The sequence below is a fragment of the Anabas testudineus genome, chromosome 1 (assembly GCF_900324465.2).
Source record: "Anabas testudineus chromosome 1, fAnaTes1.2, whole genome shotgun sequence".
NCBI classification, from domain to species: Eukaryota; Metazoa; Chordata; class Actinopteri; order Anabantiformes; family Anabantidae; genus Anabas; species Anabas testudineus.
This window is the reverse complement of record NC_046610.1, coordinates 24,242,469-24,267,846: the sequence shown is the minus strand read 5'-3', so window position 1 is coordinate 24,267,846 and position 25,378 is coordinate 24,242,469. Positions and strand designations below refer to the sequence as shown.

The 25,378-nt window shown below is 41.5% G+C and overlaps 2 protein-coding genes across 7 annotated transcripts in view; one reads left to right on the top strand and one right to left on the bottom strand.

Moving 5' to 3' along the window:
- Positions 1-25,378, top strand: part of LOC113162418 (DNA-binding protein Ikaros-like) — a 28,229-nt gene that overhangs the window by 1,677 nt on the left and 1,174 nt on the right. Inside the window, exons 3-10 of one of the 6 annotated variants that reach the window (XM_026360531.2) lie at positions 15,749-15,817; positions 17,424-17,497; positions 18,414-18,480; positions 18,829-18,939; positions 20,894-21,307; positions 22,610-22,777; positions 23,185-23,301; positions 24,123-24,236. In XM_026360531.2, the coding sequence (XP_026216316.1) occupies positions 15,749-15,817; positions 17,424-17,497; positions 18,414-18,480; positions 18,829-18,939; positions 20,894-21,307; positions 22,610-22,777; positions 23,185-23,301; positions 24,123-24,236 (1,134 nt within the window). Of the gene's footprint in view, positions 1-15,553; positions 15,818-17,188; positions 17,273-17,376; positions 17,498-18,413; positions 18,481-18,828; positions 18,940-20,893; positions 21,308-22,609; positions 22,778-23,184; positions 23,302-24,122; positions 24,237-25,378 lie in introns of those variants that run through there. The other 5 variants (XM_026360529.2, XM_026360528.2, XM_026360530.2 and 2 more) reach the window with 5 other exon arrangements.
- Positions 914-14,777, bottom strand: LOC113162422 (insulin-like growth factor-binding protein 4). Its single transcript, XM_026360542.1, has 4 exons — positions 13,851-14,777; positions 6,329-6,492; positions 5,413-5,538; positions 914-3,503 (listed from the first exon to the last, which is right to left on the bottom strand). The coding sequence occupies exons 1-4, from the start codon at positions 14,206-14,208 to the stop codon at positions 3,366-3,368; spliced, it is 786 nt and encodes a 261-aa protein (XP_026216327.1). The 5' UTR covers positions 14,209-14,777; the 3' UTR covers positions 914-3,365.

Below are 25,378 nucleotides of genomic sequence, written 5' to 3'. Positions count from 1 at the left end.
AGTTTCTGAAGTCTTTTAATTGATGTATTACAATGTGTACATTTTGATCAGGTAAACATTTACAATGTAACTGATTATTTCATCGGTTGAAACTCTATATTTCAGATTGATCACTGTCGGTGTATAACAGTTCTGTTCTGGACAAGATACACAAGTCCTTAGCTGTTTTCAACCCCTGTCCATTTGTATGCATGCAAATATTACTTCAGTATCTTCTACACATTAACAGATAATATCAAATGCAAACAGCAACAGTCTATTCTCGACAAATGCAATTACAGTTCAGTACAGCAAAGTTAAAGATCAAGCAACATACTAGTTTAAATACACAGTTTATGTAGTTAGAAGGCCTTTACAAAATCAAAGCCAAAACCATTTGCCATTTCTCTCACAGATTAAGACTATTTAACAGAAAAATGCATTTCAGTGTGCTTAGTAACACTTCATTAGTTGATGAATGTTGAGATTGGCTTTTGCTGGAACTTGTGTGTGCATGTGTGTGTGCGTGTGTGCGTGTGTGTGCGTGTGTGTGAGTGTGTGTGTGCGTGCGTGCGTGTGTTCAGCTCACTGAATACATACTGATGTCTCTAGATACGTTGTGGTCTTTGGAATAATTTTTAGAATATTTGGTTTTGATGTTTTTAAGCTGTATCAATGAGTTTCCGCACAAAGCGCCTTCTCTCTGTCTGTGTCTTAGTGAACTACATTTGTACACCTTTCTTCTTGAGTGACATATAAAACTGGCCCTTGTCAAATTGACCACTGGCGTCAGTGATTGCTCTCTACTAATAGTATGTAGTATTATTAGTAACTGTGGACAAGAAATGCGGAATTCTGATAGCTATTAATTATGACAGAAAAACTAGCACAATAGCTAGATTGTAATTGTCTTAAAGTTTTTTTCCTTCATCAGTGTTAAATTGAATTTTGCAACACCGCTCTGAAGATACGTCTACGTAACCCTCAGGCTGATAACTGAATGAGCTGGCCCAGAACAGTTGTTACTTGAGATGAGATTAGTGGGATGGAGCACCTACAAATACAGATCATATGTGTTACTACCTCACAAAGTACATGAATAAGAGAAGTGCTGTATATAGATGATTTTTGTTTTTCTCACATTCTGTTTATAGGTGTGATATATTTATGCGTGACTGCTTTCTAGAAAGATTAGACCAAATTCACAGTGGAGCAGTGTGGAGAAAGTTTATAATACTACTTCTACTAATAATATAATGTTTTCATGACTCCTTTTTTATTTCTATGTGCAACAGAATGAACCTCCCATAGTCTGATGTGCTCAGATAGTCTTATTTAAAGCTTAAGTGATGTTGAGGTAAAGACACAGAAAGCGACAAGAATCAATATCCATTGTACAACGGTAGCTGTGTTTTTTCTTTCTTTCTTTTTTTTTTATCTACACCCCTATCATTTGTTAGGTTGACATTAGCACCGTCCTGTGTGACGTGACTCTCTCTCTGTGGACTTTGCACTCTTTATCCCTGTTCTCCAGCGAACCCAAGCCATGGCACAGACTACCAGAGTGACATCAACACCAATAACCATCCATCCACGCATATTACGCACACTATTTTCATTCATGTTTTCAATGTCAATAATAACAAAGTGTGCTATGGAACAGATGGAGCAGGCTGTTCATATCTCATGAAGACAAACAGCAGCATTAGCTTAAACCTGCCACTCTCTCCTGAACTAACAATGCACTCCACCAATACAATCAAATTGCTATAAGAATATTAGCAACCTCACGTACAATATATGAAATATTATCTGTGTCACTGCAGTGGTAATGTACTACTGTAATTACTAGTTTGATGCCCTAGAGATTAAATGAAACTGATAACTAGCATTGGAAATTCTGGTTTCCATAAGACTATGATATATTTACTGCTACAGCAGACTCCTCCATTCATAGCCTCATGTTAGCTAGAAGTTTCAGCTTAATCATAAAATGTTACTAAGCTTTACTTGTATATTTAAAAAAAACATCACACCAGCAGGTTACAAGACTGGCCATTGAAACATTCAGCCCATTAATTGTAGTGACAGTGCACAGCAAGTGTGGGGTGTTACTTTCATTTGTTGACAATAACATGAAAACACACATGGAAAGCCTTTGTCAATAGCTAGTGCAGATGGTCACACATACAGGCGATCCTCACACTTGCTGATGCTATTTGTGCCACTTCCTGAAAATCCCACTCTTCCATTCCAATCCTAAACAATGCCCAAAAAGTGCAGAAGCCATTTTTTTTATTTGTTTTTTGGCACAATCTGTATATAGCACCACCAAAGATCTGCCAAGCAGTCTGTTTGGAGAGAACTCCTTGATGTTGAAGCATATTCATACAAACACAAGAGTCACACTGGCATCTTAGCATCAGCTGGAGAAATAAGATTATCCTATCAGCAGTGTACAGAGTTCCTGGCCCAGCTACGCTGCCAGTCCTTTTGGACCACAATGCTAGAAAGAGCTTGTAGGCATAGAGAAGGGGATGCAGTTAACCTCAAGGAGATGAAGCAAATCTATTCTGGGCTTTCAGGGATGCAGCTTTTCAAACAAATATCACTTTTCACTTTGGTGTCCATGTTGTGAAAAACTATGTCTTATGTGTCATTTGGTAACTTGAGCCATTGGATAGGTGTATTCCTTTGTCAGTCATTTCTTATTTCATTTTATGTGTTGTTCCCATACCGTCTTTATTGCTGCTCTTGTGTTGTTGCTGTGTTTGCAAATACATTTTCTGATTTGTTTTAATCCACTAACCGTGCAGGTAGGCATTTTCTACACATACTGTAAAACAGTAAAATGAGCCACATTTCACTGAATTACACACAGCGCATGAAAAACTAGTCCTTTATTTGAGAGTATGATGTACGCATTCCAACTGATCTAGTGCTCCAGAAAGAGTAAGGCAGGTTTGATTATTTGGTGGGTTTGAAGCACTTTCTTGTCACCTTTCAAAACTATACTGAATGTAGACTAGACACAACAACACATTTTGCTCTCTAATAAGGATCACAGCTGGAACTGAAATCCATGGAAGGTTGTTTTGGGCTACCTGTTACTGTAAAGAGCACGTGTCTAAAGATCGGTCAGTTCACGAAGTAGACACGATACAGAACAAGTGCTCAAAAGACTCAGGGATCACATATTCTCAGACACAGAAACAAAATAGCAAAAGAACACAATTGAATGATTTCCTTTTTGTTGTCTAAGCTCAAGTACCATTGGCTTCAGGTGAAGTGAGGCTTTAGATCGAAGTCCTTTCCTCATGTGGTTCTACTGATGAACATCAGTAGAATTAGGCTGGTCCTGCACCCCCATTGCCACCCCTAACTCCTCAATCCCTCAGGTTAGCTGTCATTAACTGGTGACAGTCCAGATCCCCTCGCAGCTCCAGCGGCCCCGGCAGCCTCATGCCCGTCTTCTGATCCACACACCAGCACTTTCCCCGCAAACCGTCACGTGCAGGATGACACTGTGGACATAAATAAATTAAATATTCTAGTTGTTTTACAGCATTTTAAATGACAGATGCAAATTTTCTACTGAGCTAAACAGCATTTATTAATGTGCCAGTTTTACTACCGCCATTGCCATTAGTATGTTCAGTATGTTAGTGTGTTCAGTGTCAATATCTACAGAGCCCCCTAGGGGTCATATAGTAGACAAAAATATTTACGCAACGTGGTAAAAAAAAAGTGGTGACACAGTAGCCACATCTGTAAAGTACCACAATACTTTGTAAGTTGATAATGTGTTCCAATATATACCGTAATCCTGTAATTATTTAGTGTGTAAGTACTGTAGTATGTAGTACATCCAGCAGGTCTAAGGTCAGATTTGTCAGCCTGTTTAATGTGTGCACACAGAATGTCAACTAAATATTTCACACAGCAAATCAGGTAGGCTGTAGAGGTCAGACTGACAAGTCTCCCAGGAAAAACAACCCAGGTGGCTGGCTGCATGTCATTCACGTGCAGAACTGCCTCATCCATCATTATTATTTTTAAAGTGATGTGCAGCACATTTTAAACGTCTGTGTCATTTTAAGAGGTGACTCTCTTAAGTGTGACTTAAAACCTTCAGGTGAACAGATTAATGCTAATGTTTGCTGTTTGTGTAAATAGGCACCAGTTTGTTAATATGTGCACTTGTGTATATTGTGCGACTCCCAAGAAATCAGGTAATGCAGGTTTATATAATACTGAGGCATAGGTAAGAGATTACAGACCAGTTTGATTATCTTGAAAGAGTCAGTGCTCTGTTGGCAGGACCATAAATCTTTTAAGATTACATCAGACCTGCCTTTTAAAGTTTTCAAAGATTTTTTCATTGTTTGCAGAGCTTGGCTTTGTCTTGAATACAGATGCAATGTTATTTCAGTACCAGACCACATGAAACCAATGTTGTTTACTCAGCCAGAAACAGAATCATACTTGAAGGTAAATAACACCCAGCTGTCAGTTAAAGTTGCCTTAAGAAAACTGTGAGAAGTTTTTCAACTAATTCAATTATTGGATTCAAATCCTCCTGAGATTTCTTCTATGGGATTTTAACAATTGCTGTTATACAAAATTTACTGTGTGATTTTATTCCCCGTGTGATTTACAGTTTCAAAATGCTTTTAAGACCAGTTAACAATCCCAGAGCAACCCTGCCATGAAATGACTCCCAGTTGTCCTTCATGACCTGTGCTTCACTTCCTTTTTTTTTTACATTTTTTTTTATCACAGTGCACTTTTAGTTAAAGAGTAAACAGTGACTGTGAATCTGAGCAAGCAGGGCTACTTTAACCAAGTTACACAACATAGCTCAGACTGTTGATGGCTGGTGCCTTAGCAGAGCTTTCCTTTTATCACTGCCTCTTCATCTGCTGCTTTGATTGCACATACAGCTCAGAGCAGTCTTATCTGGGTTTTTATGTTCTCTGATTCTCTCGCTCTTATCTGCATAGTTGCCCAATCTTGCAAAGGCACAATAACAAAAAAGTAACTGGATCCAAAAGTTAATTGCATCCATCACAGCAATGAAGTGATTATTGTCGAAGAGTTGAGGGGGAAACCGCTTTACACACAGTTCTGAAAGTAAATCACTGTTCATGTGAAAATAAGGTCTTGGCATCAGCACAACAAGTCTGTTTGGAGACACTTTTGTGTTGATCTTGAACTGGTAAGACAATATTTCATTGGCTGCAGGCATTTTTGTGTTTTGGCCCCAATTCCTGATGTAGTCTGAGAAGAACTGTTTGAAGTATAAAGATAGGCATTTTTATTTGTGCTGGCTTATTAATGGAGATTCACAGTTCACCAGTGCACACGGCCAAATAGCGGCCTGCTGAGTAATTGAATAAAGCTCCTAATAAGAGTGGGCTTAAAATCACCGACCTGCTTGGCGTGGAAATCTCCGTTCTTGTCGCAGTTAGGTATTGGAATTGTAAAGAGATCATCATGTGTGCGGGTGTTTGACGAAAGTCTGTCCAGTGCTCTTTGCAGCTCAGCACGGCACGGAGCCTGTAGGAGAAATCATTTTGTAACTGATGTTAACACAGCAGAATTCCAGATGTAGCTGTACATAGGCATTTACAGTGGCATAAGAAAGGTTCTCTGTAATGTGAAATACTGTCAAATTGTTTTCTCTAATTTTTCAAAATGGACAAGAACATCGTGAGAAAGTTGAGCTGAACTGTAAAAATCAGTCACCACAATAGTTATAATCTGACTGTAATAAATGTCAACATTTTAATATTTCTTAAAAATGTGTCTGCTCAGTGTCGGCAGCACTGACAAGCCAACTAGTGATTTTATGTGCAGGCATCATTCTGGTAGATTTTTTAATCAGTCATAGCCAGTTCAACTGTATCCCCAGGAAGACCATAAAGACAAATATATAAACGTACCTGGGTGGTAGGACCAAATAAATGGGATACATGGCAGACTTTGGTAGTGCTGTGCATTCATGTAACATGTTTCTGCATTACTTCAATGTCATAAAATGTGGTAATACCAGCCTGTTACTGATTAATGGGGATGTTATGATCCTGCTCTTGGCAATGTTAAAACAGCAAATTGCATGTTGATGTCAATGTACACCTGTACTTTATTTCACAAGACCCCAGTTAAATGTTATGGTCTGTAAATAGCTAATTTATACAATTTATAACCTGCCTGTTACACTTGTGGTTTTTCTAACTATAAAACTCTAATGCAAAACACCTGCTGGTGCCGTGGCATGTGGAGTGGAGTGGATTGCATGACCTGGATTTGTTGTTGTCTGTGAAACTGATAAGATTGGTTCTCTCACCAGCGCTGCCTTGGTCTCCTCCCTGGCGGTGTTGCTTCTCTGATTTGTAGATTTTGGAGGGTGTCGGGCCAGAGTCTTCTGTATGCATCGCCTGTCCTGTGGGCTGCACCGGATATTGCTGTTGTTCGGGTGCTCAGGGATAATCTCATCCTGCCGTTCCATTGCTAATGGGTGAGGAATAACAACAAGATGAACAAAAAAAATTCTACATTAACTTTCTGTAAAATAATTTGCAGGTTTTTATGATATTGCATTTTAATGAAATGCTTATTTATGGCAGCCATTATTTCACTTATTTGGTTTGGTGTCAAAATAGAGGGCACAAACTGTTCTGCTAGTTCTCCTAGTCCTGCTATATAACGTCCCATACAGCTGAACGTGGTGAAATGTAGGCTAAAAATGAGGCCAGGTTAACCTCAAGGACACAGAGCTGAGTTCCCGCTCTGGGAGGTAATCTGTACCTCAGCTCTCACCCTGGTCCTCTTTGCCATGATGCTTTTTAAAACGATACCACCCCTGTTCTGCCACCCTCTGTACATTGTGGTTTGCGCCACATTCACCTTTGTATCCCTATAATCCTGCAGTTCTGTGGCCCTGCAGGCAGCCAGCTGCTTCCTCAGGAAATACCCCCCCCCCCCCCACCACCACCTCCCTTCATTCTCCATCCGTCCACAAAGAAGGTTTTTGCACTGTCACAAGTGGGCACAACTCTGTGTGTGTGTGTGTGTGTGTGTGTGTTTTAGTTGGAGGTTCAATATGAGCAGAATGGGGGGAAAAGCTTGTGTCTTTCTGACACGCATGTTACCTCTCACCTGTGGCTTGGAAGACTTGGCAGTGCTTTGTGTTTTCTACACATAGCTCATGGCATTTCACAGATTGGCAGTGGAATCAAAGCATTGAACTGTTGTTTTACTGTTTTGAAACTTTTCTCCCTCTGATCAGTGAACCAGATCTGAGCTCTGGTTAAAATCTAAGGTCACTGCCAAGCATCAAGTTAGTTTCTGCTGGCAGAGAGACAGTAAAGGTTAGTAGCCTCCTTATTTCATGATCTGGATCAGTTCATGACATGCGCAGTCTTTCTCCTGGTCTACAGTGCATGAAGGCATACTTAGACACACGTTTTTCACATAGTACTAATGGACTGGTAGAGCCAGGATATTAAGGATATTGATCCGGGAACATTTTCTAGACAATGATAGAAAGATAGAACTAGAATTATTTACAACTCAGTGACAATAGTTGAAAGGTGACTGGGTTTCTCTAAACTTTATAGACCATCATGTTGCTTGGCTTGGCTTATCTGGGGGGACGTGTCTCTTGGCTGTTTGTATTTTTAGTCTTGTTGCTGCTAAGCCCTACTCATCAGCACTTTCTTCCACAAGAGCCAACAGGGTTTCAGCTGTTTCCTTTGTGCCAAGCTGTTCTGTCTTCTCTTCTGCCAGTTCACACTTTTCCGATTCCACGCTCTTTTGCAGGGCGAGCCAAAGTGATTTAGAAATGGGTCAGAGGTGGCATGTCCTGTTTGCTACCACTGCTGTTTTCCATGGAGGAAGTTGCCACTTTAAATCAAATGGAACTTTTAAAATTTAACTCTTAAATACTCCATAACCTTTAAAATGATGCACTTACTAATAATAAGTGCATCATCCACTGGAGCTGATGTATTGCCTATGACAGCTGGACCACCAAAATAAAGAAAGCATATGAACATACTTCAGCTAAGTCAACAAAGACCACTGCAGGTCAGTTAAGGAACAGGTTCAATTCATAATCAAATTCATTTGTCTAACAGCACAATACTAGAACAATATAGCCCCTCCACTTTGTTAGCATTTGACTGACAAATTCCAAACCTGTTACACAATGAACTGAACTGATTGCTCAACCTAGTTCTTACTTAAATATTTGGTGTCACTTATCAGCCGTAGCACTCGCTAATGTATTCATCAGCCTGGCCACTAAGCATCATTCAGTATGGGTTGAGAGAGAGAGAAAACTCGGCTTGGCAGGTCCTTTTTTTGGGAAACATTCCCTGTGCAGTTCTTTTCAGTTTCATCATTTATCCACAAAGTGACAAATCTGTGCCACATCGTCTGTTTATACAGAATATTTACCTTCACTTGGCAGTCTGTAAAACAGTGACATAAAGAACTAAAGAGGTCATCACGTTTCAGATTCTACTGTTCGGGGCTTTAAGACTGAGCTTGTAAACCCTGAAGACAAATGTCCTCTTCAAATAAATATTTAGTTATGCACAGAGGAATTGGCAGAGTACTTTCCTATGTTTATACTTCTACTAGCTCAGATCTAAGCCCAAAAAAGAGTCCTCTATGTGAAACATTTATACAAAAACCTGAGTTGCACCCTTTTAAAAATAATGATAGCATTTGGAGTCTATTAAATACAGATATGCTGAGGATAGTTACAGGGTGCTTGTGAAGTGAGGCAGATAAAAACTGTGAGTTTAAAAAGTCTGAGCAACACCTTAAAGAATGTGTACCCATATAAGCTTATCTGAAGGACACCATTTGTATCTGCATTAGTGTATGTTATGGCTGATGAGTACTACCTGGTTGATTTTCAGCTGTTTCATTGTGTAGAGTTTGGTCACATTTCTTTAATAAACGCTTTAACCTCTAATAATCTTTAATAAATTATATCTATTTCATCTAAAATATATATATATTTTGAAACTAAAGAAATATAATATATTATAATCATCTGAATATCATATTTTGCTGACCTCCAGTGGTTTAGCCTCTCATTCTACTGTAGTGATGAAGAAGAGTACTTCAGGGCGTGTCAGCACACAGTGACATCACTGTTGGGTGTGGTTATACATGTAGCATAGTATATTTCTGACCAAACAGACTGACTAACCATAAAAACATATATCAGTATTAAATGTTTAAACTGATCGATAGTGACGTAGACAGATCCAGTATTGCTGCAAGGGGTCATTTCACCAAAACATTTCTAGAGAGGATTAAATGTGAATTTTACAGAGATTTTTTCACACTAAAAAGAATAGATTGTAGTATATTAACAGTAAATAAGCTCCTGAAAATTGAATACTCTCTGCTACTTTGAAAGGTTTTTGTGGGAGAATGCAACGTTGAAGTCAACTAGGCTTACTACCAAAAACGTTTTCAGTCAACGCTGGATGCTGCCAGAATGTCAGACCCTGGTTCCCAGGCTTAGGATAGGTTAGAATCAAGTAATCATCAGAGTTGAGCACTGTTCAAGTCTACTGTCATCTGCTGTAAGAAGGCCAGTGGAAATGTTGGAACGCTTCACAGTGTCATTTTCCAAAGAAAAGATAGAACGTTAAGTCAGCACCAAATCACAAAGACACGAAACCTTCTGCAGCTCCACCTGATACCTGATGCTCCAGGCACTTCCCATTCAACTATAGGTACAACATGTGTGTTAGTGCACAGCCAAACCTCTCTGTCCTGTCTGATTTGCTGTAGAGCAGAACATAAGTGGTCACAACAAATCGAAGAACAAATAAGTTCATAACATTCTATTTAGAAGCACATCGAACTGAAATAACACCAGAGTAGAAGAACATTCACTGAACCCGAAGCCAAGTACAAAATCAGTATCATGCTTTTCCATGGCAGCTTCCTTGTGTGGACAGAGCCAAAAACCCAAGAACAGGGTAGAATAGAAACTCTTCCACATGGATCATCCCCAGGATAAATATTATTCTTTATCCTAACCAAAATATTTTGGATTGAAACATCAAAATAAAAAAAAAATAAACCACATTTTTGGAACTTTTGTGCAGTGTGAGGTTTTTCCCACATTTACCACCTCCTCTGAGATTCATAGTTTCTTCTGTTTTCAGGAAGTTGTCTTATTTCCCATCCAGATAAAAACATGTTCAAAGACATCAGAATTTTTGTCACAAATCCAACAGTATAAACTGAATAGAGGTATCATGATCATCTTCACCTCAACTCAATAGGCCAGACTCCGTTACTGCTTATTTTGTGGATTTATTTGCTTGCAGATGTGTGAGTAAACTGTCACCGTGAGCTGGGGTAATCCTAGCCATCCATCACTTGTTGCTGCACTGTTACTGGATGTGTTAAATCCATCTATGAATAGAGGGAAACCTGCAGCTGCAGTGCATCAGGTCAAATTATCATGAACTTAACTTTGAGTAGGTTCTTGTTTTAATATATGTACAGTATCAAGGTCTTGAGTAAAGGTGCAAGGATTAGTAATCCTTACTACAGCATAATAGAATTTATACAGTATTTCATCTTAACGAAAAGCAAAAATATTGTTATGTCTTAATAAAATCACCATTTGTTATCCAGAGGTGTAGATGACAGTTGCTGTAGTGTTATAGTTTTTATTACTGAAATACTAGGCTAACATTTAAAATCCCAGCTCTTGACTGTCTTCGTGTCTCACAGCCAGGACAATGCTGGATTGTTTGTGTATCTCACAGCTCCAGCACCAGACGGGGTCCCTGTCTCACGGAGAACAGCAATTAGCAAATCACTTTTACTCCTGCATACGAGCTCCAGCTGTACAAATGTGCTTCACGGCCCAGAGTAAGCAAATACACAACATTAGGGACATCTGCAATCTTCATGTAGCACCCTGGAAATACATCTACATCTTTAACCAGCTGACAATTCAAACACAACCTGCTCGTAGTAGAAAAGAAGATCTAGGTTAGCCGGCTCCTTTCATAAAGACCTGTGTGCGTCACAGTAAATTGAGCATAGTGGGCCAGATTGTGGCTCCACCGACAGCCTCATTCATGCAACTACTTTGGTGCCTGTAAGTGTAAGACTTTTCATATCTGACATCTGTATCAGTTTGTAAATGATATCTGGTTCCAGAGGGAAGCTTTTCAACACAACACCAAAGCATACTCAGCAGGAATGTGGGAATGGATGCCAACACATGCATGATGATTTACTTGAAGTATTAGAATAGAGAGGGTTTCTAGGAATGGGATATTAAGAAGCACTAAAGCTGTCTTAGTGCTTGTGGTTGCTATGGAAATTCAGTTCAAGAATAGCCTTAACAGAGACACCTTTTATATAGTACTAATACTGCATTTAAACCACAGAAAAGTAGTGGATAGCTCAGATTTTTTGCCAATCTGAAACCCTTTTGCAATGTAATATATCCTCCAAATGAGGTCACAATCATACAGCAACACAATGAACTGTGATACCAGTCTTATCTTGTAGTATAAAGATACAGGACTGTAATTATTAGCCTGGACACAGTAAATTTCATTCAGTGAGCTGTTAAGATCTGCCCCTATCCCAAGGTCCTTTTCATTATGACATCTCTTGGTTTTTAAAAACCCTCTTCTATTTTTATCTAGCATGTTCACTGTTGCTAGGAGTGGGGCAGTGTCAGACATGTATTCAGGAGATGCACCACCTTGTTTAATAATGCATAAGTATAGTGAATGCACCACAAAGGAAATCTCCTGCTTGGACTAGAGATGCTCTTTGCCTTACCCTCGTGCCTTTCTGATCGTCTCTCCAGTTTACGTTTCTTATACAGAGGATCTGGGCTTCTGCCCAGAAGAATTGATTTACAGTGAGACTTATTAGGCAGAGCTTTCCCACTTTGTTATGACAGACTTCAGGGGTGAGAAGGAGTGAGGAGGCAAACAGAACTTGGTGCTCAGATTACAGGACACCAAAACAGAACTTATGAACTTTCCAAAATGTTCAAACTACTGCCGCGCTGCCTCGGAGAAAGGACCTGAGACTCCCCTTGGTGCACTATAACCCAGTTCTGGGCCAGCTGATCAGACAATACAGCTTCAGAAAGCAGAAATAATATTCAGGAAGAACCCTCTGCAAGATAATATGGTTTGGATGGACAGAGCTGGGCTAAGCTGACACGGCCGCTCATTTTTATCACGCTCTAAACAGCTTTCCTCTTCTTTCTGATTCTATTTAGTCACGCAATGTGCCGGTCCTAACCTATACTGGCCCTGCACAGGGAGCAGAAGGCTCTCATTTCAGCTCTGGCAGCAACAGAGCCGATGAGCTCATCCTCATGAAGGAGCTGGACGCGGTGGGCGATGCACTCGAAGGCTTGTTAGGGTTGGGAGGGGGTTGCGCCCAGGGCCAGGGAGAACACATGCTGCAACGAAGATGAGTGTCCTGGGAGTGATATATTGGCCAAGTTGGTCCAAGTTTTTGATATTCTGGCACTAGCATATAGCCTACTGCCATTACGAGCAACTGTCTATGGGCCTGGAAACAAAGCCGGGCCAGTTAGTAGATAATCTGGAACAAATGAAGGAACCACCTTGTCTGCGACACATTATAACAGTTGTCTCATACACAGACATAATTGAATTAAATCAACACCACTCCCTTTGTGCAAAGCAGAGGAAAACAAACAGTAGAGATTGTTTCAGACTGTCAGTAGAAAGAAGTTTACGTCAAAGCAGCGAACTGGAACTGGATATGCAGATAAGACATCCAGTATTAGACATCCCACTGTGTCAAACTAGAAACAGACTTTCTTCTTTGCAAGAGGAATGCAACAACCATGAGGAGAATAAAAAACAGCCCACAAGAGTGTGATAGAGACATTGACAGCAGAACAAGAGCAGGAGGGGGAGCAATGGGGGCATCCACGAAAGAACACCAAGTAAATTACTGATCTCAGAGAGCTCTAATAGCCCCAGACTGGCCACTCTCCATTACAGTCATTTCATAGAGCAGCTTTTATTACCTCCCCCATTACAAACACACACACATTCACTTAGACTCACACACACTCTCACATTCCTTGAACCACCACAATGGATTTCACTGCCTGCACCACAATCCTACCTGCGGGATCTCAGTTTGACATTGGCACAATGAGGCAATTGCACACCCAAAGAATGCTGGGAAAGTTTGTTTCACTGTTGTTAACAAAATAGATGTTTCCTTCACTAAAACAGGTGTGGTCTTACTTGCACGCCACACAGTCATGGAGAGTGCAGACACATGGAGAAGGCACATCCACTACAAGCTTCTCAGACACACTCATATGCACACACACCCACTCCAGCTATCATCACACCTCCTCCACTCTCCTCTCTGAAGCCTGCTCTGCGTCTTACAGCAGGGCCCCTTTCACAACAACCAGCCGCAAGACAACAGAGGGACTGTGTGCACTCTCCCATCAGGCCATGCGTGAGGAGCTTGTATGTGTGCACACTGGTCTGTGGCTTAGCTGAGATTAAGGTAAACAACCAGTACATTGCCACACACCACCAACTCTGACCCTGCCCAGCTCAGGTAAGGCCTAGGCAGCAAAGGCAGAAAATATTCAAGGTCTGTTTGGCCATGAGTCCACAGAGTGCAAGTCCGGGTGGACACAGACCTGATCAGCTGTGGCTGACACTTATTACATGTTTCATACAATAACAGCATTTTGACAAAGACATCAAATAGGGTGTAAATTGTGCCAGTGTATAGAAGTGGATTGTCATCAGTTCACACACAGACTCTGACCCCTTTGCTCTCACCTGAGTTCTCCTCCACCTCTCTTTCATCGGTGCACACCCCCTGACCATGCATCAGCGAGTGCAGTGGCCTTTCCACGCCACGCGGCGGGTAGCAGCGGAGGCCCGTACCACATCGAGGTGAGTAGACACCACAGTGTGCCCCTTTAGGCAGGGCACAGGTGGGGCAGCAGCCGCAGCCAGGCTCCCGCACCGTCTCTTCGCAGCCTTCCGGTAAACGGCAGCTAGCTAGCCTCTCCTCAGAGCACACTGGGCAACGAATGGCCTGGTCCGACAAGCCCAGTGCCACCAGCAACAGGGTGCCAAACACCCAAAGGCCCCAGCAGGATGGAGCTGCTGCCACACCACCTCCACGCACCATGGCAGCCCCGGCACCTGCACGCAATCCTTTGCCCTTGTGTATGTTCCCCTTAGCCTCCCTCTCCTCTCTGAGTGTTGTGCAGCTTTTGATCACTTTCTACTTCAACGGCTGATTTTAGACAGAGAGGATTAAGAGGAACACTGTGTCCAGGATGGTCTTTGATATTTTCAGCTGGTTAGTGTTTCAAATGCAGGGACACAATGCCTCTGCTGTATTGCCTCTCCGTTCCTCTGATTCAATTTCACAGCACAGAAATTGGAGCCTGCTCTTGATCTGCTCGGCTGGCGAATCTAGTGGTGAAAAGAACTAGTTTTTGTTATGTTGGTACAAACAGTTGCAGGAAGAATATCCACCAGTGGGTTCAGGTGAGTCTTGCTCTGTCTTCGAGTTTGAGTCCAGAGGCTCGCTCACCCTCTGCTGAAACACCAAAAAATCTGATCTACAAGTGTCCAAATGCAAAGCGGCTCATCAAAAGGCTGTGTTTTAAGTAACAGCTGTTGTTTCCTCCTCTTGCTTGTGTGCAGTGCAAAGGACTTGCTCTTGAGAATGGCTCAACTCGAGTGGCTCTCCTTGGACTTTATACTGGACACGCCTCTTTCTACAGAGAGGAGCTGAAAGGCACAGCAGAAAAAAAGCCAGGCTAAAGCTCTCTCCCTCTGTCTCTCTAGCGCTCTCCTACTCAGACACACAAGCTTGTATACAATCTCCCTCACTTGTCCTTTCTCAATCGAGAGCGCACCGAGAGAAGACACAGCTGAATCGCCCTCTCATTTGTTCAGATACACAGTAAATGTAGTTTTCTTCCTCACCAAACCTTTATTCCACTCTTCAGTCTGACTTATTTAATGTGACAATCACTCAGATACATTGATTTGCGTTTTGTTGAATGACTGAAAACACAGCAGTGCTGTTCAACTTAAATTAACCCCTACATCCACTGTGTTTGCCTCAGGGCTGAAAACATTGTTCAAACAACAGAACAACCTCATGGCTGCTCCCTCAACCTCGCCTCAGTGTGTTTTTATGTGTTTGTGTTTGCATACATGTGTGTTGACCAGTGGTCAGTCCAGTGTGTGCTATTGAACCCCCCCCCCACGCACCCACCTCCACTCCACCCCTCATTATGTCGGCCCCCAGATCTCTCTTTCTCCTCTAACTGGAGTGGGCAGCTATAAAAGGCAAATGGACAGTCGTCGTCCCCCCCCCCACACACAACTACAGCCCTTCCCCCACCAGTCCTAAAAAAGACTCTCACCAGTGGAATCGCAGGATACGTTTTAACATCGCCGCAGGCCCGGACAGTTTATTATACGTGTGTGTTTTTGATGGTGAAAGAGTCTGTAAATCAGCATGTTACTTGGTTTTTGTTTGCTGTATGTGCAGACATGCCCTCCACCCAGCCTTTAAGGTTTTGAATCATGGCTTTTATTGGTTGAAGTCTTTTTTTTCCTGTGTTCCCTTGCTTCCATTTTGCCATGGAAACCCAGCATGTATTGTAATGCCTTTGTGAGTGTGTTTTCTTTTGGATTTTTTTCTTCAGGCTGGTGGCTGGTTGCCATAGGCGGGCCATGGGCGGCAGCCAAGCCTTACAAGGCCGTGCACCACTCAGGTGGGTGCTACAGTGTTTGTTGTTTGGCACCCAGATTCCCCACCCGTCTAAGCACAGTAAATGATCAGAAATGTGTACACTTTATCTCTTCAATTCGATCCACAGGACAACTGGGTTAAACTTTTATTCAGTCGCTCTGTCAATTTAAATAACAAAAATTTTTAAATGACTGTACCAAAGTGGTTAGTGCTTACTGGAGCTGCTCACTTGCTCCTGAGCTCACCAGAGGACCAGCAACTTCATTATGTGTCATTTATGAGGTGTTTGATGGCTGGTATGTATGTGTTTTGGGCGGGTCTTTGTGATGCAGGGCAGTTACTCAGAGATTATCCGTGGTTGCTAATGCTGTTTTGTAGATATTGGCTTTGCCAAGAAGCTGTAAGAGACTGTGTATCTCTAGTTTCATATTTCAACAGTCTTAGTAACCTGTACATCTTTGTGAGAGACAGAACTGCAGGGAATGTGTGTAAATGTTTCATCCTTATAAAAAGGTTTTGAGGGCATTTTAAGTGCCTTAGGGGATAGGTCCACAGCTTTTCAAGTTAGTCTTAAATTAATAGTGAGGCTTTATTGTTTAATCATTCCTCTTACTAATGCAGACTGTGAAATGATCCCCTCTTAATGTGCTTCCAATGGAAAAAAATCCACAGTCCTCCAATTACAAAGTTTTTAAGATCAGCGTCTTTAGCTAATATAAAACTTCAGCTGCTCGAATTGATCAAATCAATGAAATTTTAGTGCACTGTTCCCTTTTTGTGTTTTTCTGGACTCTATTTTATTGCTAAACTGCAAAAGACTATAACTTGAATTGTCTCACTCAGAGAGCTGAAGTCTCATTTTAATTTAATAAGAGCAGATTTTGTCATATAAGTTTGTATGAACAGGTGGAATGATTATGGCAAACGAAACATGTTTGACTGGTCAAATGGTTATCTAGCCATGATTTTAACTCTGTGGCTTTTTAAAATCCTAGGCCAACAGGATTACTCCATCATCCAGTGTTCAGTAGTTCAGATAGTGTGATAGTGCTGTTTTATTTTAGTGAATTTCAAATGAATGCCTAAAGTTTAAGATGGAAATGTAGTAGAATGTAGAAATAGTAGTTTTATGCTACACTCATTTGTCCCTTATTCGTCAGCAAGGTCCCGTATGGCCAGTAAAATTCAACAGGAAGAACACAAATAAATAACTAAAAGTGGTAACAGAGCTACAGCTACAGGTGTTCTCAATGATTTTTTTAATGATGAGGGAGTGAAGTAAAAATCAAACGTAGCTTTGTTATTTGGCCACAAGATGGAGTAACAGCTCATTAAATGAAGTCAGGAACCATGTGGAGTGCCTGAACTGAACTTGAACCGTCATAACCATCAGTTCTTTGTTTCACTCGTAAAACTATACAGTGCCTGCATCTTTAGGTTTAGTATAAAGAATCTTTATATTCCGATCATGAAAATGGTAAGTGGTAATCTGAATCATAGGTGTTGCTACTCTTGCTGTATGAACATGATTTGGTCTTTGTTGCTCCACCTTGTTTAAAATGAGTTCCTGTTCCTTTAAAGGATCTCTCCAAAATTCACCGTAGTGACGTTGAATATTCCATATTCAGAGAAAGTCCAGTGGCGGAGTGTGGAATCTCCTACTGCGAGATCGGTTCACCTCTCTGTGCTGAGCAAAAAGCGGGTAAGCTCATTTTATCCATTCTTAAACTTAATGTTATCTTCCAACAAAAATTAGAACCGAAAAAGTACCTTAGAATGAACTGTAATGTGTAGACATGCGCTGCTCAATTTTATTGTGACCGTGTGAGAAAGTTTGATATTGCTGTTTTTGTCACCCCTGATTGTAATTAAAGAGTAGTTACAGCTCTTTAAATGATGAGAGATTTTCTGAGGAACTACAGCACAGTCTGTACAGATTATTTAACAGCATATTTTAAGTACGGACTTGTGTTAGAGTTTGGGAAATCGTGTCAGCACCATTAAAACTGCTACAGGAATTAGAAAGCAGCTTTTAAAAAAGTGCACAGTGATATATTTTATTTCCTAGTTCATTTTTAAATTGAAGCTAAATGTATTTGTGTCTCACTGGCTGTTAGCGTGGAAAGCTCTTTTAGATGTGCTCCCGTGTACAGACACAGCAGGAAATACATGTGCAGTACACATCATCTCTTTCTCATAAGGCTAAATGTAGTGACAGGGTCGAGCAATCAACCGTGTGCTTTTACCCACTTTTTTTTTTTTTATAAACTTCTTTTTATGCTGTCCAACCAACAGGAACAGTGAGATGCAAGTGTTGCTTCTATTTCTTCACATGCTTTATAGAAATAGCAAGGAGGGCTTCAAATGGTCACATAAAATATTATATAAGTTATATTCGTCTCAGTGTGTCTAACAAAATGACACACCATGAATGTATGTAACAAACCCACCTGTTTTGTAGTGTTAAAATGCTAAGTGTACTCTCTCTTTATTGCTCCGCAAACACATGGTGACAGACCTGGTTTTAAAAGGGCGCCTTAAGAAGGAATCTGACTTAACCAAGTTAGACTTCTAGTCGTGTCTTTATCTTACTTAGGGAATATTCTCATTTTCCACAGACCTTTGTTTTCGCCATGAATACAGACAAAAATCCAGAATTCACATCCCCAGAGGGCGACGGGATGGGTGAGTATCTGCTTTTGTGTCTTTAGTGTGGAAGTTTATGTGATGAGGCTGCACATATTTCTCCACAACTGCCACCATCCTACATAATTGCACATGACTGTACAGTATTGAAAGCTGAAGGTGTGCAAGTGGAGGAATTTGTGCAGGCTGCAGTTGATAACAGGCTACGTGGAGATCAAGTTGTCCGTGTTTTAAAAACAGGTGTCCCTGCACAATTTTAAGATGTCATTATACTATCATTTCATTATATTTCATTTCAACATTATACTGACAAAAACTTGAACGTCTCTTAATGAAACAAAAATTGACACAAACTATTTACACATGCACAATGTGTGACTTTTTCAGACATCTGCAGTGATGTTGCCGATGTGAAGTCGCAGGAGGAGGAGGAAGAGAGGGAGGATAACTCATTCAGTGAGAATGGAATGCACTGTGCTGAAGGTGTTGCAGATCCACGTACGTGTACCCACACACACCCAGATACACTTGAAATTTTTGACATCTTTCCATTATGCTTTGCTTTGTAGCCATTACACTCACACCTGTTAGCGTGGCCCGATTTCTGCTTGGTCCAACGGCTTAACAAACAGTAGGAAGAAGTGCTACGCACCCTGAGATCTAGCACCAAGAAACATTGCTGCAGGGAAAAATGGCAGAGAAACTAACAAAGTAAATGTATTTTTATATGTTTTTCTGAAGGGCTCCAAAAGTTTCATAAACTGGTTCGGTAGATTTTTCTTTCCTTCTGCAAGTTAATGGTGCAATGGTGGAGGGTTTTATTCTTTGCCTTCAGTTAACATGAAAAAAGACCGGATGAAAGATTTTGTTGTCCACAGCAATTAAACATGATCAGCTGAGGAGAGTTCACATATGGTGGACAAGCACTCGAAGTAAGATCATTCAACTGAACAGACGGCCAAGGACATGCAGGTTTTAGGTACTCTAGTTCTTAAAATATGTGTCGTAAAAGTGCCTTTGTGCCATTGTCCTGCACTGGCATGCGTTATGTTGATAATGTGTGAAATTTAATAATGTGTGAAATTTAAAAATGTATTGAATCTGGTTTTATTACTGTTTGTGGTGGAATAACGTGAGTGCCACGTCGGCCAAGGTCTGCTTTTACTCCTCACTGCAGTTGTCATGCACAGTCTGATAAAATATATATCTTGATTTTAACAATTTCCACATAAGGATCAAGTATATCATCAAGTATATCATAATGTGACATGTTAACATTGGTAGTTAATTTGCATCAGGAAGATTCTACACATTTGTAAACTTCGAGAACCTTCCACACATATGAGTGTAGACATTTTTTCACTCGTCTCTTGCGGCCTTTGTCACTTAAAAAAAAGAACACTATGTTGCAAACAGCACTCCTGGTTATTTCTGACTGCCACCCATCTGCCCCACTGGGTGCACTTCCTAAAGCCCTGCTCTGCATCTGATGCACAGCCTGCGGTTCACTGCTGTGAGACCCTGGACTCTATATCAGGCCTCTCAGAGCTCTGTGTGTGCAAAGTTTCCATAGCACCTCTGAGCGCTTTCCACAATACAAGGCGCTGCTCTTCAGCTCATCACCAGTCACCGCCAAGACCACAGTGTGGTTTCTGGATGGAACTGAATATGCTGGGGGTTGGTTGACACTTAGCTCAAGGCTAGGTGAGAGGTCCTACTAACCAGGCCTCAGGACTTTGCATGTCAACAGATGTGGTGTTAAGAAATATATACATGATGGGCACATGCTGGATGGCGTGGCGTAGCTATGGACTGAAAAAAAGGTCATGTCAAAACAGGAACAACTTGAATGCCGTCAAAATGGCCTAGAGTTGGGTGCTGTGTTGCCCGATAGAGGAAATTAGGGGGAAACGTTGGCGCAGGTTACCATTGTATTTTGGACATGTTTAGCCTAGACACAGGCAATAAACAATCAATTTTAGATCTCCTTTTAAAAGCAGATGAAGAATTGGTGTTATCTGTCTGAGGGAGGATAACGTCTCTCTTCTGTCCTGGTTCTAGTTTCTCTGTATTCAGAGGAAATGCATTCCCCTTATCTCAAGCACACATCTTCTGAATCTCTGTGACACTTTGCATTGGCCCAAATTAAGCTACACACACTTTGGAGATGTGCTAGTACTAATATCAAACTATCGACTATAAATACAAATGTAGAAGTGATGATGAGACAGCCTGTTACATTCTGGTTGGAGTGGTATCTCATCAAACTTCGAACTTATTAAGTGCCTTATTTGGAAGTGAGAGCAGCAACTGTTAATGTACAGCACATACATCTGCCCTGTCTTTTTAAATCAGTGCTTTTACATAACCTGTGACAGTCACCTTCTGTGTGTATAGTTTAATTTTTGCTTCACATCTATTCTTTGCAACTCCTTTGCTTCCTCTCTGATAGGTGTGATAAAGTCTGAGGCAGAGGAGATGGAAGATAATGAACAGTGTCTCAAGGCTGAAAAAGACAGACCAATGGGGCCAAAAGAGGAAGCAGAGGGGGCCAGTGAGGATGGGATGGAGGACGGCTTTGATGAGGAGAGGACGGAAGAAGACGATGAAGAGGAAAGGGACGTGGAGGGAGATGAAGAGGGAGATACCCTAAATGAACCACAGGACTTGTCACTTGTGGACTACTCTCGCTACGACAGTGCGGCTCTGCCAGACACCCACGCAGCAGCAGTGGCTGCAGAAGAAACCTATATGTCTGGAGCTGTGGCCCCCCGCATCCAGGCATCAGGCAAGCTCAACTGTGACATCTGCGGCCTGTCCTGCGTCAGCATCAATGTGCTGCTAGTGCACAAGCGCAGCCACACGGGTAAGCATAGGAACACAGCCCAAATACCTGACCTCAAACACAACAGTTGTGCAATCATCACACTGTTCATAGCACTGGGAGATAGCGCCTTGCATTGACTAGGTCAAGATATATGATGGAATAACTACGATCAAGAACATGCAAGTCTGCATCACACATGACGCACACGTCTTAACTGGTGCTTCAGCAACAGCAAAAGATTGTGAAATATCCTTCATTGTTGTCAATATATGAAGCACATGTAATACGTTTTTTTGATCACAGTAGCAGATAGGTCAGCACGTCATAGCACTGCAGTCATTATTTTCTCCTGAATTATGCAATTCCAATGGCATTCCAATGAATGGTTCATTAACATATTCCAAGTACTTAGAACAGAATAACAGTGTGGAAAGTCATGTTCATCCCACAATGGCTATCCACACATAGATAATACTTCACTGTGAAGAAATATAGAGTTGCAGGCAACATCTGCAAAGGTCATATATTAACAAAAAGCTACAGCTACAAAAACTAGCAAAGAATTAAAGTCACAAATTCTCCCCTGAAAGTGAGGAATATTTGACACGTGACGATCTGTGTCAGTCTCTTATTCATTTCACTACCATATAGTGTGACTAAAAGTCACAAAGCAGAGCTTAGGAAATTAAGATGCTGAGGTTACCATACTTGTTATCATAACCATGATCATCGCATGTCAATGATTGCATTACTGACTTATTTAAAAGGGTAATTTTGGACTTCAAAATGACAAGCTGTGGTTATTTATTTTAGAAGTAAAACTTACATTTTTGTTATACTCATGGATGGTGTAGAATATTAAACTCATGACGCTGTGTTTTCAACACGGGAAGTCAAGTGCACAATGTGCTTGGCATTCGTGTGGTTTCAGTCGTGAGAACATGTTTCTAGCTTTTCTGACAATCAAAGTGGATGGTGTTTTGTTCCCTTTTCAAAGATGGTGAAGGATTCTGTGATTTTTGCAATTCATCGTGCATAGGGAACAAGAAAAGTGTTGATAACTAAAGTAAGACCTGAAAAAACAGCTATCACAAACTGTGAGCTTCACATCAGTGCGCTGTTCAGCAGTAGTCCACGGTCAAACTAATTCATTCAATGAACTCGACAATACACAGTAATATGCAATCTGCAGCAACACTCATGTGAAATCAAAATACGTTGTGTGATCAACAAGTTAAGAAATCAAATATCTTAAAAAGTGCAGGATTGTTTTCATGATGCTTTCTTTCTCTCTCTCTCTCTCTCTCTCTCTCTCTCTCTCTCTCTCTCTCTCTCACTTAGGCGAGAGGCCATTCCACTGCACTCAGTGCGGGGCCTCCTTCACCCAGAAGGGAAACCTGCTTCGCCACATCAAACTGCACTCCGGGGAGAAGCCTTTCAAATGCCCCATGTGCAGCTACGCCTGCCGTCGACGTGACGCTCTAAGCGGGCACCTGCGCACCCATTCTGGTACCAGAGAGCAACATACACACTCACTCACTCACATGTGAACTGATACTGTATGCACCTGTGTACAGTATCATGTTGGTTGGTTTCTCACTCCTTCAACTTGGTTTCTCACTCCTTTTGAATCTGAACTATCAAGGTCTGCTGAGCCGGCATGGCTTTTCCAGTAACACCCTGCCATGCATTCTCATACGGTTACACACATTACATATGACATCTTACTCATTCACCTCTGGAAACTTACTCATTCACTTTCAGTTCACGTGTTCTACCTGCAGATCAGCCGCATAGTCTCTAATCATGTGCAAATCATCAGTTTTGTATGAAACCACGCGCTTAAGGAAATAATAATTGCTATACCATGTTGATGTTTTCGTGTGTTAGTGATTAACTGAAACTTCTGCTCACAGTAGAGAAGCCCTTCAAGTGCAACCACTGCAGTCGCAGCTACAAGCAGCGCAGCTCCCTAGAGGAGCACCGAGAGAGATGCCATGTATACATCCAGAGCAAAGGTCCCACTGAGAGAGGTGAGCACCAGCATATTATTCTGCCACCTTCTGACTCGTGCACGATACCCAAAATCGTTTTTAAACTGTGACATAAACTGTGACATAATACATAAAGACAGTCCACATGAGCACGCACATAGCTGTTCATGTTATCAGATCACTGTACAGTCTATAAAAATATTTGTACGTTCGCAGCTGGCGCACAATTGAAGCTGTTATTGCTAGCAGATCCTGTTTTTATAGCCTCATTAAATTAATAAGCTTATGGCTGTTACCCCATCATTACAGCTAAATAGGTTATAGTTGCTGTGGTGTGGAGGCACAGTGCTATGAAGACCGCTTCGCATCTCTGCAACAGCAAAGGGGAAGCCAAATATGTAGGGCAAATGTTTCAGGCCAGCCACCCAACACACGTATACACAAAAATACACCTCTATGTCTAACCTCCCCCCAAAAATGTCTTTACATACTGACAGGGCAGTTGCACAGTTGCAACACACAATGCTCTGCTTCTGTGGTCACCAAATGTCGTAAGTTTATGCCTGATAGTGCCGTAGTGGTGAGGAAGTACATCCTCATCCTGCGGTCTCCTCTCTTCCACTGGTGAAATAAAAAAGCACCAGGAAGTGAGGTCAGAGGAGCTGCTGATCTGAAATTAATATGTTGTTCTTCCTAGTGCGTCTCTGCTTCAAGCAGCTGGGGTGTTTTGCACAATTGTTTGACTTCACACAACTTCAAAGGCTTTGACAGGTGGACAGCTGCTGCTTATGATTCTGCCTGATTGAGAAGAAGTCTTCATTTCCTCATTGCACTTACTGTCTCACTCTCTTGCTGTGAAGCAGAGGACAACCACACATCCAGGACTCAGATGGGCACTGAGCGTGCTCTGCTGCTTGACAGGCTCGCCAGCAATGTAGCCAAACGGAAGAGTTCAATGCCACAAAAGTTCACTGGTAAGACCAGCCATATCCACAAACTCACCGACAAATGTAGGGCTACATTTTGTGTTTGACTAGTATGTCTACTTCTGCTGATTATGTCACCCTGTTTACTGGAGGACATATTTACTACTTTTTTAGAGCTCAAGAGTTTGTAAAGATACAACATGCTGCTTTCTATTTGAAATATATATATATATATATGTATGTATGTGCTTTTTGCTTTATGCTTTAAAATTCCTGTTTTGTAGATCATTTGGAGTTGTCTGCCTGAGCTACTTGTTGGTCTGTCTGTCTGTCTGTCTGTCTTTGCTGGCCTCTATTTTTTTGCCAGACAGGAGTTGAAGGCTGAAACACCTGCTCATACCTGCACACACCACAGAGTGGTCTGCACTGATCCAAATTCTGTGTGAGAATTGTGTCATAGGTGGGTATTAGTAACCATGCACGGGTAAATAAATGGATACATGCAAAAAAAAAAAAAGAAACGTGCACTTGAAACTTCTCACTTTAATTACTCACAATGTATGTTTTGATTTAAACTCAGATAATTTGCCTGTGTGGATATCAGTTTCAGTAAATGGCTGACTTGGCCCAGCGATTTCCCAAACTTTATGGGCGTACACGCACACACAACGATTTTCAATAGCTCTCATATGGCTCTCACCTTTCTGGTTAAGCATAACTAACATTGGGTTGTAGTTTCGCAATCAAGCCTCAAACTGCTCACAAAACGACTGTGTATTGGCAAAAAACCCTCCTACGTTTCTCTATCACGTTGACAAATGAAGTGAGATCTTTCAATATGACAACCACAGGGGGAAAAGAGAAGTAATGTCTGCAACCACAGAGTGAGAGAGAGCAGGCGGGAGGCGAGAAACGTGAGCAGGTGCCTCTCTGTCTATACTTCTGTGGTGCAGCTGCACCAGAGGCCTTCGTCTACATCGTCTGCTTCCTCTCAGCCCTCTGTCCTCTCATGCCTCCAAGCTCCACTGCTGGCTCAGGATGCTCTGATTCTTTAAAGCAACACCAAAGTGAGGACCCCTTAGAGTCCTGTAAGGAACTATATTACATATTTTTTCCATCTATAAATAATAACTGCTGCTTGCTGTCTGTGCTATTTCTCTGGCCATGTGTGGGATGAAATATGTGAAATG